Source organism: Sus scrofa, chromosome 5 (genome assembly GCF_054392235.1).
Source record: "Sus scrofa isolate SSC_HxYL_T2T_F1_AM1 chromosome 5, Sscrofa_HxYL_maternal_Yorkshire_Landrace_v2.0, whole genome shotgun sequence".
NCBI classification, from domain to species: Eukaryota; Metazoa; Chordata; class Mammalia; order Artiodactyla; family Suidae; genus Sus; species Sus scrofa.
Genome location: NC_139387.1, coordinates 32,547,232 through 32,562,121, shown reverse-complemented (window position 1 = coordinate 32,562,121; position 14,890 = coordinate 32,547,232). Strand labels below are relative to the sequence as shown.

General features: G+C 41.1%; 1 protein-coding gene across 2 annotated transcripts in view; it reads right to left on the bottom strand.

Annotated features, from left to right (window-relative positions):
• SRGAP1 (SLIT-ROBO Rho GTPase activating protein 1) overlaps nucleotides 1–14,890 on the bottom strand; it is a 304,206-nt gene that overhangs the window by 8,791 nt on the left and 280,525 nt on the right. For both annotated transcript variants that reach the window (XM_021091938.2, XM_013997691.3), the window contains exons 19-21: nucleotides 3,396–3,576; nucleotides 864–998; nucleotides 381–720 (exon numbers count right to left, since the gene is read on the bottom strand). In XM_021091938.2, the coding sequence (XP_020947597.1) occupies nucleotides 381–720; nucleotides 864–998; nucleotides 3,396–3,576 (656 nt within the window). The remainder of the gene's footprint in view (nucleotides 1–380; nucleotides 721–863; nucleotides 999–3,395; nucleotides 3,577–14,890) is intronic.

The following is a 14,890-nucleotide window of genomic DNA, read 5'->3' as shown; positions in this document are numbered from 1 at the left end:
ATGGCCTCAAATTAAAGAATGGGGTAGGAGTTCCCGTCGTGGCTCAGCAGAAATGAATCCAACTAGTGTATCCAGGAGGATGTGGGTTCGATCCCTGGCCTCGATCAGTGGGTTAAGCACCCGGCGTTGCCATGAGTTGTGTCACAGATGTGGCTCAGATCCCAAGTTGCTGTGGCTGTGGTGTAGATCAGCAGCTGCAGCTTCGATTCGACCCCTGGCCTGGGAACTGTCATATGCCACAGGTGTGGCCCTAAAAAGCACACACACACAAAAGAAAGAAAGTAAAAGAATGGGCTAATTTCTTGCCTGTTTTCTTTAGTGGATTCCATTACATTGTAGCCGGTATGGCCATATTCCATATTCCATTCAAAGCAGCCTACCTGAGCAATTGTCTCTGGGTCCAGTGGCTTGTGGTCATTGAAGCCTGTGTACTGCCCTGATGATGTGGACCTTCTAATAGGAGGGCTGTCGATCTTCTTGAGGGAGTCGTGACGGCTGATGTTGGTCAGGCTGCCATGGCCTGGACGACGCCTCCTCTCCGGACTGTCATTGTTGAGGCCACGGTTCTGCAGCAGGCCCCGGGGGTGACTTCCCAGGCTTGGGGACCCCAGGTCAATGGAGGAGTTGGAAAGACCATGCGGGGGGTGGAGGGGGCAATGGCCATCACTGGTCCTGCCAGGACGCCTTACTGGAGGGGGCGGCTCTCCTCTTTTTCTTTGTCTAGACAAAGACAGAGAGAGATGGAGTCAGAGAATAGGAGAGCTTAGCACACGGGGCAACACGGCAAAGTTGAGGATGCCAGGGCTCCTCAGAGCCCCGGGGGAAGTGGTGGGTTGGGAGCCTGGTGACCGGACTCCACCTACCTGGCCAAATAGCCATCAGGATGACGATCTGTTGGGGAGTTCATGTCCTTGGATGAAGACTTGTCTTCAGTGACTGGCCCACTGCTGGCCTCGCTGTCAGCTTTTTGGCTCAGAGTGTCTGAAAATGTATCGTCCCTGAAACAATGGGAATCAAGAGTGAGGGTCTCTTGCTAGGGGAATGGGGACAAAAGAAAAAAGTGATGGTATATGTAAATGTATATAAGTCTTTCTCTCCCTAACATAACTTTTTCTTTCTTTCTTTCTTTCTTTTTTTTTTTTGTCTTTTTGCCATTGCTTGGGCCACTCCCACGGCATATGGAGGTTCCCAGGCTAGGGGTTGAATCAGAGCTGTAGCCAGAGCCACAGCAACGCAGGACCCGAGCCACATCTGCAACCTACACCACAGCTCACGGCAACACCGGATCCTTAACCCACTGAGCAAGGCCAGGGATTGAACCTGCAACCTCATGGTTCCTAGTCGGGTTTGTTAACCACTAAGCCACGATGGGAACTCCAACTTTTTCTTTTCACTATACAAATAATATAATTTCATTGCAGGCAAACTGGAAAATTTGGGTAACACTGGCCTGTAATTTAACATAAAATCCAGAGGCGTTCCCAGAGGCAGCGTAAATGAATCAGACTAGGAACCACGAGGTTGCGGGTTCAATCCCTGGCCTCACTCAGTGGGTTAAGGATCCGGCGTTGCTGTGAGCTGTGATGTAGGCCACATATGTGGCTCAGATCTGACGTTGCTGTGGCTCTGGTATAGGCCGGCAGCTGCAGCTCCAATTAGACCCCTAGCCTGGGAACCGCCATATGCCGTGGGTGGGTGTGGCCCTAAAAAGACCAAAAAAAAAAAAAAAAAAAAAATCCAGAGACAGCTACTGTTAGAATCTTAGAAAATTTCCTTTTATGCTTTTCTTCTCCGCCTGGAATACATATCTACAAGGATGTGTAGTATTTATACTACTGATATTTACATGTTTAGGTACTTTAGATATATGTGGCTGTATGTCTGCATACATACACACATAAGATTTCTTGGATTTGGAGAGACATTTTAAGGTTTTAAAAATTAGGCTGTATGAACATCTCCTCAGAAAAGAAAATCATGGACTTGGAGAAGAGACTTGTGGCTGCCTGATGGGAGGGGGAGGGAGTGAGAGGGATCAGGAGCTTGGGCTTATCAGACACAACTTAGAATAGATTTACAAGGAGATCCTGCTGAATAGCATTGAGAACTTTGTCTAGATACTCATGTTGCAACAGAAGAAAGGGTGGGGGAAAAACTGTAATTGCAATGTATACATGTAAGGATAACCTGACCCCCTTGCTGTACAGTGGGAAAATAAAAAAAATAAAATAAAATAAAAATTAGGCTGAATCGGAGTTCCCGTTGTGGCTCAGTGGTCAACGAATCTGACTAGGAACCATGAAGCTGCGAGTTCGATCCCTGGCCTTGCTCAGTGGGTTAAGGATCCGGTGTTGCGGTGAGCTGTGGTGTAGGTTGCAGACGCAGCTCGGATCCTGAGTTGCTGTGGCTCTGGCATAGGCTGGTGGCTACAGCTCCAATTGGGCCCCTAGCCTGGGAACCTCCATATGCCGAGGGAGCAGCCCAAGAAATGGTAAAAAGACAAGAAAATAAAATAAAAAAATGAAAATTAGGCTCAATCATCTAATCATTGTATACATTTTAGGGCTTATTTTTCTTCCTTGAAAAGCTGCTCATAAATTGGTGCTGCACTGTGAAATACTGCATTTACAAAGTTAGGATTACACTGTACAGCTATTTTGTAACTTGTTTCTTTCAGGTCATGTTATGACCAGATGGAAAGATAAAAACATTTTTGCAAGTAGAGCTTTCTCATCAGCAAGATGAAAAAAGCAGCATGGAGATAATTCTTTTTAGACTTGAAGTCAGTATCTTCCCTCCTGGGAACTGGGAGTTGAAACAGTGGACAAACACCAAGAGAAGAGCCACTGCTGTTTTTGGAATTAGCAGCACTGCCCGAGCTCTCTCTTTTTTTTTTCTTTTTTTTCTTTTTTGTCTTTTTAGGGCTGCACCCGCGGCATATAGAGGTTCCCAGGCTAGGGGGCTAATCCGAGCTGCGTCTGCACCTTGCACCACAGCTCATGGCAACACTGGATCCTTAACCCACCGAGAAAGGCCAGGGATCGAACCAGCCACCTCATGGTTCCCAGGCGGATTCGTTTCTGCTGCACCACAATGGGAACTCCCACCCGAGCTCTTACAGCCATTCTCTGCACAGGTTATGTTTCTAAGAACCTGAGAGCTTCAGAAGGCACCTCTCACTAGTCCTTGCTCCAAACCTGCTGGAAGAGTTAGGGAAATGAAAACCTGAAGTACTGGTAGCAAAGACCCATTAGCCAGGTGTACTGTGCCCAGCTCAGAAAGCTTTGCTCTGTAACCCCTTCTGCTCTTTTCTCATGAGCCCAAGGTTAATGTGACAACGAGGGCCGGAGCCTTCTCCTGGGAGCACTCTGGCGGTAGAAGGCGGGACTACTCACATATCCTGCACCACTATGTACTGGTGGGGCACAAGCCCGTCGATCCCGTTGTGCCTGCCTTCCCACCAGTCCTCGGATGCGCGGTGATACAGCAGCAGGGAGGCGCCCTTCTTGAAGGACAGTTCTCTGGCAGACCGGCCAACATAGTCGAACTTGGCTATTGCTTCTATGGGCTCACATTCTACAAAGAACACATCAGAAAATGGTGAGGGGCAGGGCTGTCTGGAAGGTGTGATCCCCTAACTGAGTCTTTGGAAATAAACAAGGCCATGTTCATATCCAGACTGAACAAGGTGATCAATAAATCAACAAGACAATGAGAAAACGAGGCTGTTCGAAGAGATACAGAAAAACATTCTCTGGCTGTCATCAGTTTTTTGGGCAAAGAAAAACTGAACATCAGATCTTAATTTCCACAGTCTCATACTAGAGATACAATGACAGTCTAAGAAAAAATATTTGAAACTTTGCAATATGATATATAAAATCTCTCCTTGGGTTGTAGTGTGCTCCACCCTAGCACCAACATTATTTTGACATTGATGGAGTCCCCTGGGAACATGTTAATACCATTTATAACATGGAAGGCTCAGCATCCCTGAACACGAAGACGTTTATGCTTTATCTGCTTATTTAGGAAAAATCAAGTTTACAAAAATCACATTAAATACTATTGACTACATTCAATTTCCTTATTTTTTTTGGGGGGGGGGCTCTACTATCAATCTTGAATCACCACCAGCAGTAAAGACAACTTTATTTTTTCTAGTATCAGAAACAAATTCTGACTATGACCAGTGAAACAAGCAAACCTATTGAAATAACCAAATTAAAAAAATTCTATCTTCTAGAGATTAAAAGATACTCAAGGGAATTATGCTGCATGAAAAAACCCAATCTCGAAAGGTTACATATTGGCATGATTCCATTTCTATGGCAGACTTGACATGACATAGTTATTGAGGTGGAGAATAGACTAGTGGTTGCCAGAGGTTGGAGAAGGGAGGTGACGGAAGGAAATGGCTATGGCTATAAAAGGGTAGCACAGAGGATCCTTGCAATGGGACTGTTCTTGATCTTGACTGTGGTTGTGGTCACGTAAATCTACATACGTAAAGAACTAGGTGAACACACACACACACAAATGTGTGCCTGTAAACTGGTGACATGTAAATACGGTAGATGGACTGGATTATCAATTCCCTAGTTGTGATATTATACTACAGTTATGTAAGATGTTACCACTGGGGGAAACTGGGAGAAAGGGATATGGGCATCTCTCTGGAGTATTTCTTACAACTGCTTGTGAATCTACAATGATCTCAACAAGTTGAAAAATGCTATCAGACTCTGGGCCTAGGATTGGAATTTCAGCTCTATTCTAATTCTGACCACAAATACTGAAGGCAAATGAGAGGACAAACCAGTTAATAAGAGTTGCTTTTTGTGATACAACTTATTGTAAAAAGCCCTGAATTGGGGGTTTTATGATCTTTTCTCCCCATTTCCACCATCACCCCATCCTCATCCCTGCTAGCAACAATAGGTAAGCTTCTAATCAATAAAAAGTGGAACGAGCAGATGACAAGATACTGTATATAGATAATCCTAAAGACTCTACATAAAAACTATTAGAACAGATAAATGAATTCAGCAAGGTAGCAGAGTACAAGATCAACATATAGAAATTGGTTGCATTTCTTTACATTAACAATGAAATCTCAGGGATTGTAAAAAAAAAAAACCCTTTTAAAATCACATTAAACAAACAAACAACTTAGGAATAAACCTCACCAAGGAGGTGAAAGACTCACATGCTGAGAACAATAAAACATTAATAAAGGAAATTGAAGATGATTCAAAGAAACGGAAAGATACTTCATGCTCTTGGACTGGAAGAATTAATGTTGTTAATATGGTCATACTGCCCAAAGCAATCTGCATATTTAATGCGATCCCTATCAAATTATGCATGACATCTTTCACAGGACTAGAACAAATAATCCTACAACTTATACGGAACCATAAAAGGCCTAGAATTGCCAAAGCAATCTGGAGGAAAAAGAACAAAACAGGAGCATAGCCCTCCCAGACCATACTGCAAATCTACAGCATGGTAGCGGCACAAAAACAGACATACGGATCAATGGAAAAGAATAGAGAGACCAGAAATAAAACCACAACCTATGGACAACTAACCTATGATACAAGAGGCAAGAAAATACAATGGAGAAAACAGTCTCTTCAGCAAGTGGTGTTGGGAAAGACGGATAGCTGCATGTAAATCAATGAAGTTAGAACACACCCTCACATCATACACAAAAATAAACTCAAAATGGCTTAAAGACTTGTTACAAAACAGCATAAAACTCCTAGGAGTTCCCCCTGTGGCACAGCAGGTTAAGAACCTGACTGCAGTGGCTTGGGTCACTGCAGATACTTGGGTTTGATCCCTGGCCCAGTGCAGTGGGTTAAAGGATCCGGCATTGCTACAGCTTCAGCTCAGATTCAGTCCCTGGCCTGGGAATTTACATTTGCCGTGGGTGTGGCCATAAACAAAGAAACAACCCCCAAACAAACAAACCTCCTAGAAGAGAACACAGGAAAAACATTCTCTGACTGTATCAACGTTTTCTTACGTCAGTCTCCCAAGTCAATAGAAATAAAAGCAAAAATAAATGGGACCTAATCAAACTTAAAAGCTTTCGCACAGCAAAGGAAACCATAAACAAAACAAAAAGAGAACCTATGGACTAGGAGCAAATATTCGCAAATGATGCACTTGACAAGAACTTAATCCCCAAGATACACAAACAGTTCATACAGCTCAATAACACCACCAACAAAACAAATAACCCAATCCAAAAGTGGGCAGAAGACCTAAATAGACATTTCTCTAAAGAAGACAGACAGATGGGCAATAGGCACATGAAAAAATGCTCATCATTAAATTATTAGAGAAATGCAAATCAAAATTATAATGAGGTATCACCTCACCCCAGCCAGAATGGCTACCATCAAAAAGTCTACAAATAATAAATACTGTAGAGGGTATGGAGAAAAGAGAACCCTCCTACACTGGTGGTGGGAATGTAAACTGGTGCAGCCACTATGGAAAATAGAATAGAGGTTCCTTAAAGAATTAAAGAGTTGCCTTATGGTCCAGCAATCCTACTCCTGGTCATATATCCAGGCAAAACTATAATTTGAAAAGATACATGCACCTCAATGTTCACTGCAGCACTATTTACCAAAGTCAAGACATGGAAGCACCTAAATTCACCTTTATCCTGACAGGTGAATGGATAAAGAAGATGTGGCACATGCATACAATGGAATATTACTCAGCCATTAAAAATGAAACAGTGCCATTTGCAGCAATATAGATAGACCTAGAGATTATCATACTAAGCAAAGTATGTCAGAAAGAGAAAGACCAATACTATTATCGCTTATATGTGGAATCTAAAATATGACACAAATCAACATGTCTATGAAACAAACTCAGACATAGAGAACAGACTTGTGGTTGCTAAAAGGGAGGGGGTGTGGGGAAGGAAGGGTGGGGAGTTTGATATTAGCAGGGGCTAACTCTTACATACAGGATGGGATAAACAACTAGGTCCTACAGTATAGCACAGGGAACTATACTTAAAATCCTGTGATAAACCATAATGGAAAAGAATATGAAAAAGAGTGTATATATATATATATATAACTGAATATATAACAGTGTATAGCAGTATATATATATATATATAACTGAATCACTTTTTTTTGTACAGAAGAGGTTAACACAACATTATAAATCAACTATACTTCAACAAAATTAAAAAAATCATAAATAGAACTAAAAAGGGTCAGTACAACTGGTATATGCTTAAAGAAATCTATCTGCAATGAGCAATACTTCATTTGCTAAAAACTGAGCATGTATTACTTTCCAAGGACCCTATAATATATACACACAGATTAAAACCTGCCTGTCAAATATTTTCCAGAAACTTATCTTCTATTTCCCTTGGTAACAAACCTTTCCATTTAAGAGAGTTTATAGCTTCCTAAAGTTTACTGCAATATCTTCAGTATCTGTTATACTTATATGGAATGACTGCATAAAAAAAAAAATCATTGGATAGCCAGCTAAGACTCCTTCTCACTTTATAAATTCAAACATCCTCTGGCACATATAAGTCAAAAGGCATAAACATCAACAAACATATTGAAAAAGCTTAGGGTTTACCTTATATAAAGGGCTTGGGTGAATTTCAACTATATTTTTAAAATGAAGACAAAAAAATGCCCCATCTTTTTGTTAGTGGATAGTGTTTAAGGTGAATAATGAATAATACTTCATACGGCAGAACCACAACACTATAATCTATATGTAATGTACTTCTCAGAAAAGTGGGTATAAAAATATATTTTTTTTTTCTTTTGGCCTATGCCCACAGCATTTGAAGCTCCCAGGCCAGGGATCGAACCTGTGTCACAGCACAGCAGCAACCCAAGTTGCTGCACAGACAATTCTGGATCTTTAACCTGCTGCACCACAAGAGAACTAAAAATAATTTTAAAATGGAAGTTTAAGTCCTTTAACAACTGATGATAACCTTTAGATCATTTGTTAATGTGCTGGTAGTCTTTCCTAAAAGCATATTTCCTTTATTAAAACAATATAAAGAGCAGCCTTTATTAAAGATCCACAAGTCTTCCTCCAAAGAGGAGGAAATAAAACCTTTTATTCAGGAATTCCCACTGCAGTCCAGTGGGTTAAAAATCCGATTGCAGTGGCCTGGGTCTCTGCCGAGGTGTGGGTTCCATCTCCGTTCTAACACAGTGACTTAAGGATCCAGTGTTGCTGCAGCTGTGGTGCAGGTCGAAGCTGCAGCTTGGATTCAGTCCCTGGCCTGGGAACTTCCACATGCTGTGAGTGTGGACATTAAAAAACCCAAACAAACCAAAAAACTTTTTATTCAAAGAGACTGCCTTTATGGTTTGTTCTAAGCTTGCACATGAAGAATAAATCCTACCTGTCATCTGAGATACTAAATCTTTTACCTCAGTTCTCCCTGGGGGACAGAAATAAACATGTCTGTGGTGTAGGGGACACAAAAAAATATATTCACGGAGGAATGAAATCATGCCGATTGATGAGAAAGAACTTCATGATATGTAATTTGCAAAGTCTTATGTGAACACATCCATATTTTTTGTTTCACTGAAAAACAAAAGGTGGCAAGATAACGCTAACATGATGTACAACCTGTGCACCTGTCAAAGGGAACAGGAAACGCTCTTTAATGCCATTCAGTCACACACTGTCAATGCTGGCCAAGGGTGATTTATGACTATTTAACAGATATATACATATTTTATCATAATTTCATCATCACGCCCTCTATCTCATTATCTCGTTTTTTTTTTAAAACAGCGAGCAACAAGATTATCAGACTCTGCTTATTTAATTCTAATGTAAAGACATTATGACCAGAGGAATCAGAAGTTCCTTTTATTGGTAATCCTACTGCATCAACTAGTAATTCTGAGCAGTTTCATTATTTTGACTCTTTCTATTCCCATGAGAATCATTTCACAGGCAAGCATCAATCAATAAGCTATTTATATACATCTGAGTCTAGTCGCTGCAGAGAAAATCGATCTCAGGGCATGGCAATGCACGATATCCCTTTTGTATAGAGTCACACGGTCCTTTAAGGTCCTGCAGAGACTTTGTAGAAATGCTCCTGTTACCAATAACAGCAATAATAAGGGTGAACGTGATCATTTCATGTTCCTACATGGTTATTATAATTTTGTGCAAAGGGAAAGAAAATTCAGCAGAACTGGTTTTCTGACTGCCTGATGCTATCAAGTCTTACATTTCCATTCTTGTAATTTTATACAAAGTCCTAGTACATCATTCTATCCCTGTGGGACCTCGCTGTCCCTGACACTTTCTCTCCTGACATGTTACCCATTGCCCTTGCAGATGACTGTGTTCTGCGATAGCCTCTTTTTTGGAAACAAAAGCTACTCTCTCTAGTGATACTGTGACAGAGAAAAGAAAATACACTACCTGTGTGATCAAAAAGTAATCAATACTCTAGTTAAAGGACTTCAGAGTCTGGCTGTGGGCAAGGATATCTGCCCTTGGTAAGCAATGCTTTGCTTTCCAGCCAAACCAGGTGAACATGATCAAAATAGTCTCTCAAACACAGAGCCCTCAGCAAAGCTTCTGTTTTATAGTCAAGAGGGAAGAACACCTGACAGATGGCATGGTGCTAAGACTGACGTTTGGGAAGAGAGCTGGCTGAGGTTTCGTCTTGGGTTTTTCCTGCCCCTGGGGAAAGCAGGGAAACACTTAGAGAAGTCATCAGTGAAAAAGGAATGAATCACAGAGAAACTGAAGACAAAAAAACAGAGGAGAGTGGCAGAGGGAGAGCCTTGAGATTTTCAAATGCAACACCAAAGAAACGGAAGCTCTAATTTAAAAAAAATGTCTTGTAATTTAAATTCTGAAAATGTCGATTTATCTTTCTTTGAAAAGCACAAGCTTTTTTTTTTTTTTTTTTTTTTTTTTTTAAAGCAGAAGGTGGACTCTGGATACCGTGGTAACCCTCCTGCGGAAATAAACTTAAAAAGCCAGATTAAGAAAAAAAAACCTTTGTAATCACATTAACTAATAACCACGAGGAATACTAAAGATCATAAACTGAATGAATGGAGGAACCCACCGAGATAAACAGTACACTAGAAAATAGTAAAGTCACAGTTCGCCTTGAGGCAAACTTCTTCCTGCTGGGTTAACTAGGCTTATTTTGTAGAAAAGACAAGGTTCAGGGCCTGCCCAGTGTGGAGAATCTGAGCCTCATGAAAGGATCACATTATCGAGGATCTCAGAGGACTTTTCAGTTTTAGACGTCTTCCTTTTTTCGCCCCTCATGCTTTTCCACAGTAGATATAACCACCCCAAACCTGGATTTCAGGAACTCATGTACCTCAAACCTTGGAACAAATCATCTCAGAGAATCCCAACCAGATTCCAGTGCCCGGTCAGGTTTACAGGACCCGGGTGGCCTGCAAACTGCAAATTAAAAATCCATTGTGGTTCTAAGCTGGTTATGCCCCAGGCAGAAGTCAGTGAAAACCTTCTCTGGCGGGAATACCTTTAATTGAGCCTAAAGGAATGCCATAAAATTCTAAGAAATCTGTAAAAAAGTTATAAAACACACTGGACATAAGAGTCACTGAGTAAAAGCCAAGAAAAGCAAATCCAGGAAGACTTCCGCTCTTAGAATGATTAGACACATAGTCTAAAACGACGGAAAGGATTAATATTATGAGTAAAGAGCAAGAGACTATAAAAATGACCATGCAGACATGAAAGTGAACTGAACAGAACTTGCAGAAAAAGAATTTTAAATAAAAACGTGGCATTTTCCCTCTCGCACAGGGGGTTAACAATCTGACGGTAGTGGCTTGAGTCCCTGCAGAGGTATGGGTTTGATCCTAGGCCTGGTACAGTGGGTTCAAGGATCTGGCATTGCTGCAGCTGCAGCCTGGGTGGCAGCTGGGGCTCGAATTCAATCCCTGGGCCAGGAACTTCCAAATGCTGCAGGCGTGGCCATACAATTAAAACAAAAATAAAAACACCAAAAACTCAATGCATAGGTTTAAAGTCCATTAGTCACAATTAAAAAGAGAATATAAGGATTATGCATGCAGCTAAAGAGGTACCAAGAAAAAGCCGACAGCTTTCTATGTTCATATTAAAAAAGAGTTGAAGAGTAATGTTAAACATTAAAATTAAGAAGTTAGACACAAATATCATAGGCTATCACATGTAGAATTTAAAAAATGATACAAATGAACTTATTTACAAAACAGAAACAGGCTCACAGACTTTGAAAACAAAGGGGAAGGGTAGGTGGGGGAGGGGTGGATTGGGGGTTTGAGATTGGCAAATGCAGACTTTTGTATATGGAATGGGTGATCAATGGGCACCTGCTGTATAGCACAGGGAAACCTACTCAATGTTCTGTGATAACCTATTTGGGAATGGATATGTGTATATGTATGGCTGAATCACTTTGCTATATAGCAAAAATTAACACAACATTGTAAATCAACTTTACTTCGGTAACCTTAAAAAAAAATTAGGAGTTCCCACTATGGCACATTGGGTTAATGATCTGGCTTGTGTCTGTGGTGTGGGCTAAGGATCTGGTGCTGCCGCAGCTGTGGCATACACCACAGATGTGGATTGGATTTGATCTCTGGCCTGGGAACTCCATATGCCATGGGAGTGGCTGAAAAAGGAAAAAAAGAAAAAAAGAAAAGGAAGTTAGAAGGAGAAAAAATGATACTTACAGAGAAAAGTATAAAAGTTTATGGGAAAGGGGAGTTCCCACTGTGGCTCAGTGGTTAACAAATCCGACTAGGAACCATGAGGTTGCAGGTTCGATCCCTGGCCTTGATCAGTGGATTAAGGATCCAGCGTTACCGTGTTCTGTGGTGTAAGTTGCAGACACGGCTCAGATCTGACGTTTCTGTGGTTCTGGCATAGGCTGGTGGCTACAGCTCCGATTAGACCCCTAGCCTGGGAACTGCCATATACTGCAGGTGGGGCCCTAGAAAAAGAAAAAAAGACAAAAAAAAAAAGTTTATGGGAAATGCAATTAAAACTACAATGAGGTTACCACCTCACACAAGCCAGAATGGCCATCGTTAATGAGTCTACAAATAGCAAATCCTGGAAAGAGTGTGGAGAAAAGGAACCCTCCTATACTGAACCCTCCTACACTGTTTGTGGGAATGTAAATTCGTATAACCACTATGGAAAACAGTATGGAGGTACCTCAGAAAACGAAAAATTGAACTACCATATGATCCAGCAATCTCACTTCTGGGTATATATCTGGGCAAAACTATAATTCAAAAGGATACATGCACCCCTATGTTCATAGCAGCACTATTCACAACAGCTAAGATATGGAAACAATCTAAATGGCCATTGACAGGTGAATGGATTAAGAAGATGTAGTACATATATACCATGGGATATCCCTCAGCCATAAAAAAGAACGAAATAATGCCACTTGCAGCAACATGGATGCAAATAGAGATTATCATACTAAGTGATATGTCAGAGAGAGACAAACACCATATGATATCACTTATATGTGGGATCTTAAATATGGCACAAATGAACCTATCTACAAAACAGAAAGAGACTCACAGTCATGGAGAACAGACTTGTGGTTGCCAAGGGAGTGGGATGGATTGGGAGTTTGGGGTTAGTAGATGTAAACTATTACATTTAGAACAGATAAACGAGGTCTTACTGTATAGCACAGGGAACTATAACCAATCTCATTGGATAGAACCGTGATGGAAAACAGTATTAAAAATAATATATGCATGTGCATGACTGGGTCACTTTGCTGCACTGCAGAAGTTGGCACAATATTGTAAATCAACTATACTTTAGTAAAACAAATATTAAACAAAGTTTATTGGGAGGAGTTCTCTTGTGGCACAGCTGGTTAAGGATCTAATGTTGTCACTGCAGTGGTTTGGGTTGCTGCTATGGCACAGGCTCCATCCCTGGCATGGGAAATTCTATATGCTTCAGGTGTAGCCAAAAAAAAAAAAAAAAAAAGCTTATTGGGAGACATTGAATAACTACAAATATGTTTGTGGATTAAAAAACTAAAAGTCATTCTTTCTCTATTAATATACGTAGAATCAGTGTAACTGCAATCAGAACCTCAACAGATTTTCAGGGTTTTTTTGGTTTGTTTGTTTTAGGAACTTGAAAAACTGAATTTAAAATTTAAGTGGGAGTGTCCGTCGTGGTGCAGTGGTTAACGAATCTGACTAGGAACCATGAGGTTGCGGGTTCGGTCCCTGCCCTTGCTCAGTGGGTTAACGATCTGGCGTTGCCGTGAGCTGTGGTGTAGGTTGCAGACGCGGCTCAGATCCCGCGTTGCTGTGGCTCTGGCGTAGGCCGGTGGCTACAGCTCCGATTCAACCCCTAGCCTGGGAACCTCCATATGCCGTGGGAGCGGCCCAAGAAATAGCAACAACGACAACAAAAAGACAAAAGACAAAAAAAAAAAAAAAAAAAAAACCAAAAAAACAAAAAAAATAAAATTTAAGTGAAACTATGAAAGGCCAAGAATTGTTAAGAAGAACAAAGTGAGTCTTGATTTGCCAGATATTAAGATTTATTAAAAGATACCTAGAGTTCCCATTGTGGCTCAGTGGTATCCAACTCAAATAGTATCCATGAGGATGTAGGTTTGATCCCTGGCCTCACTCAGTGGATTAAGTTTCTGGCATTGCTGTGAGCTATGGTGTAGGTTGCAGATATGGCTTGGATCCTATGTGGCTGTGGCATAGGCCAGCAGCTGCAGCTCTGATTCAACCCCGAGCCTGGGAACTTCCATGTGCTGCAAGTGCGGCCCTAAATAGCAAAAAAAAAAAAAAAAAAAAAAAAATCAAAATTAAGACAGCCATGTAAGGATAGACACGTAGACCTATGGACAAGAGCAGAGCCTAGAAACAGATTCACACCTAGAGGACATCTGATTGATTGATTGTCTTTTTAGGGCTGCACCTGAGGCATATGGAGGTTCCCAGGCTAGGGGTCTAATCAGAACTGTAGCTGCAGCCTATGCCACTGGATCCAGGCTGTGCTGTATCTGAGCTGTATCTGTGACCTACACCACAACGCATGGCAATGCCAGATCCTTAACCCAATGAGTGAGGCCAGGGATCAAACCTGCGTCCTAATGGATTGCTAGTTGGGTTTGCTAACTGCTGAGCCATGATGGGAGCTCCAGAGGACATTTGATTTATGATAAAGGCGTGGAGCAGCAGAGAAAGGACAGTTAAAGCTATGACAGTGGGGACAAGTGAATATCCTTAAGGTGAAAAAAGGAACAGATCCCTACCTCACACCATACCTCCATATAAGTTCCTGATAGAAATAAGACCTATGTGTGAAAAACAAAACCTGAAAGAATTTAAAAGAGAATATGATAGAATCTCTTCATTACTTCTGGGAACAGAAGGATTTCTTAAAAGAGACACAAAGTGAAACAATTACGAAGGAAAACATGGGTAAATTCAACTTCTTTAAAATGAAGAGCCTCTGTTTAACAAAAGACATAATAAGCACAAAAAAGACAAGCTTCAGAGCAGAAGATATCTGCAAATCATATACCCCCAAAAGACCTGATTCAGACCCACGAAGAACTCTTATGAATTAAAAAAACAACAACAAACCCAAGCCAAACTAAATTAAGCCAAGCAAAAAAAGCCCAGAGAAACTAATAGTCAGCAAGTAGGCCCTAAATGGGCAAAAGCCTTGATAGGAATTTCACAAAAAAAGACATCTAAACACACAAAAATTAGTATATCTGTATTAACCATGGTTTTTTTATTTTCTGTAGGCTGACCTCTGGGGCCTTGCTGCCCCAAAAGTT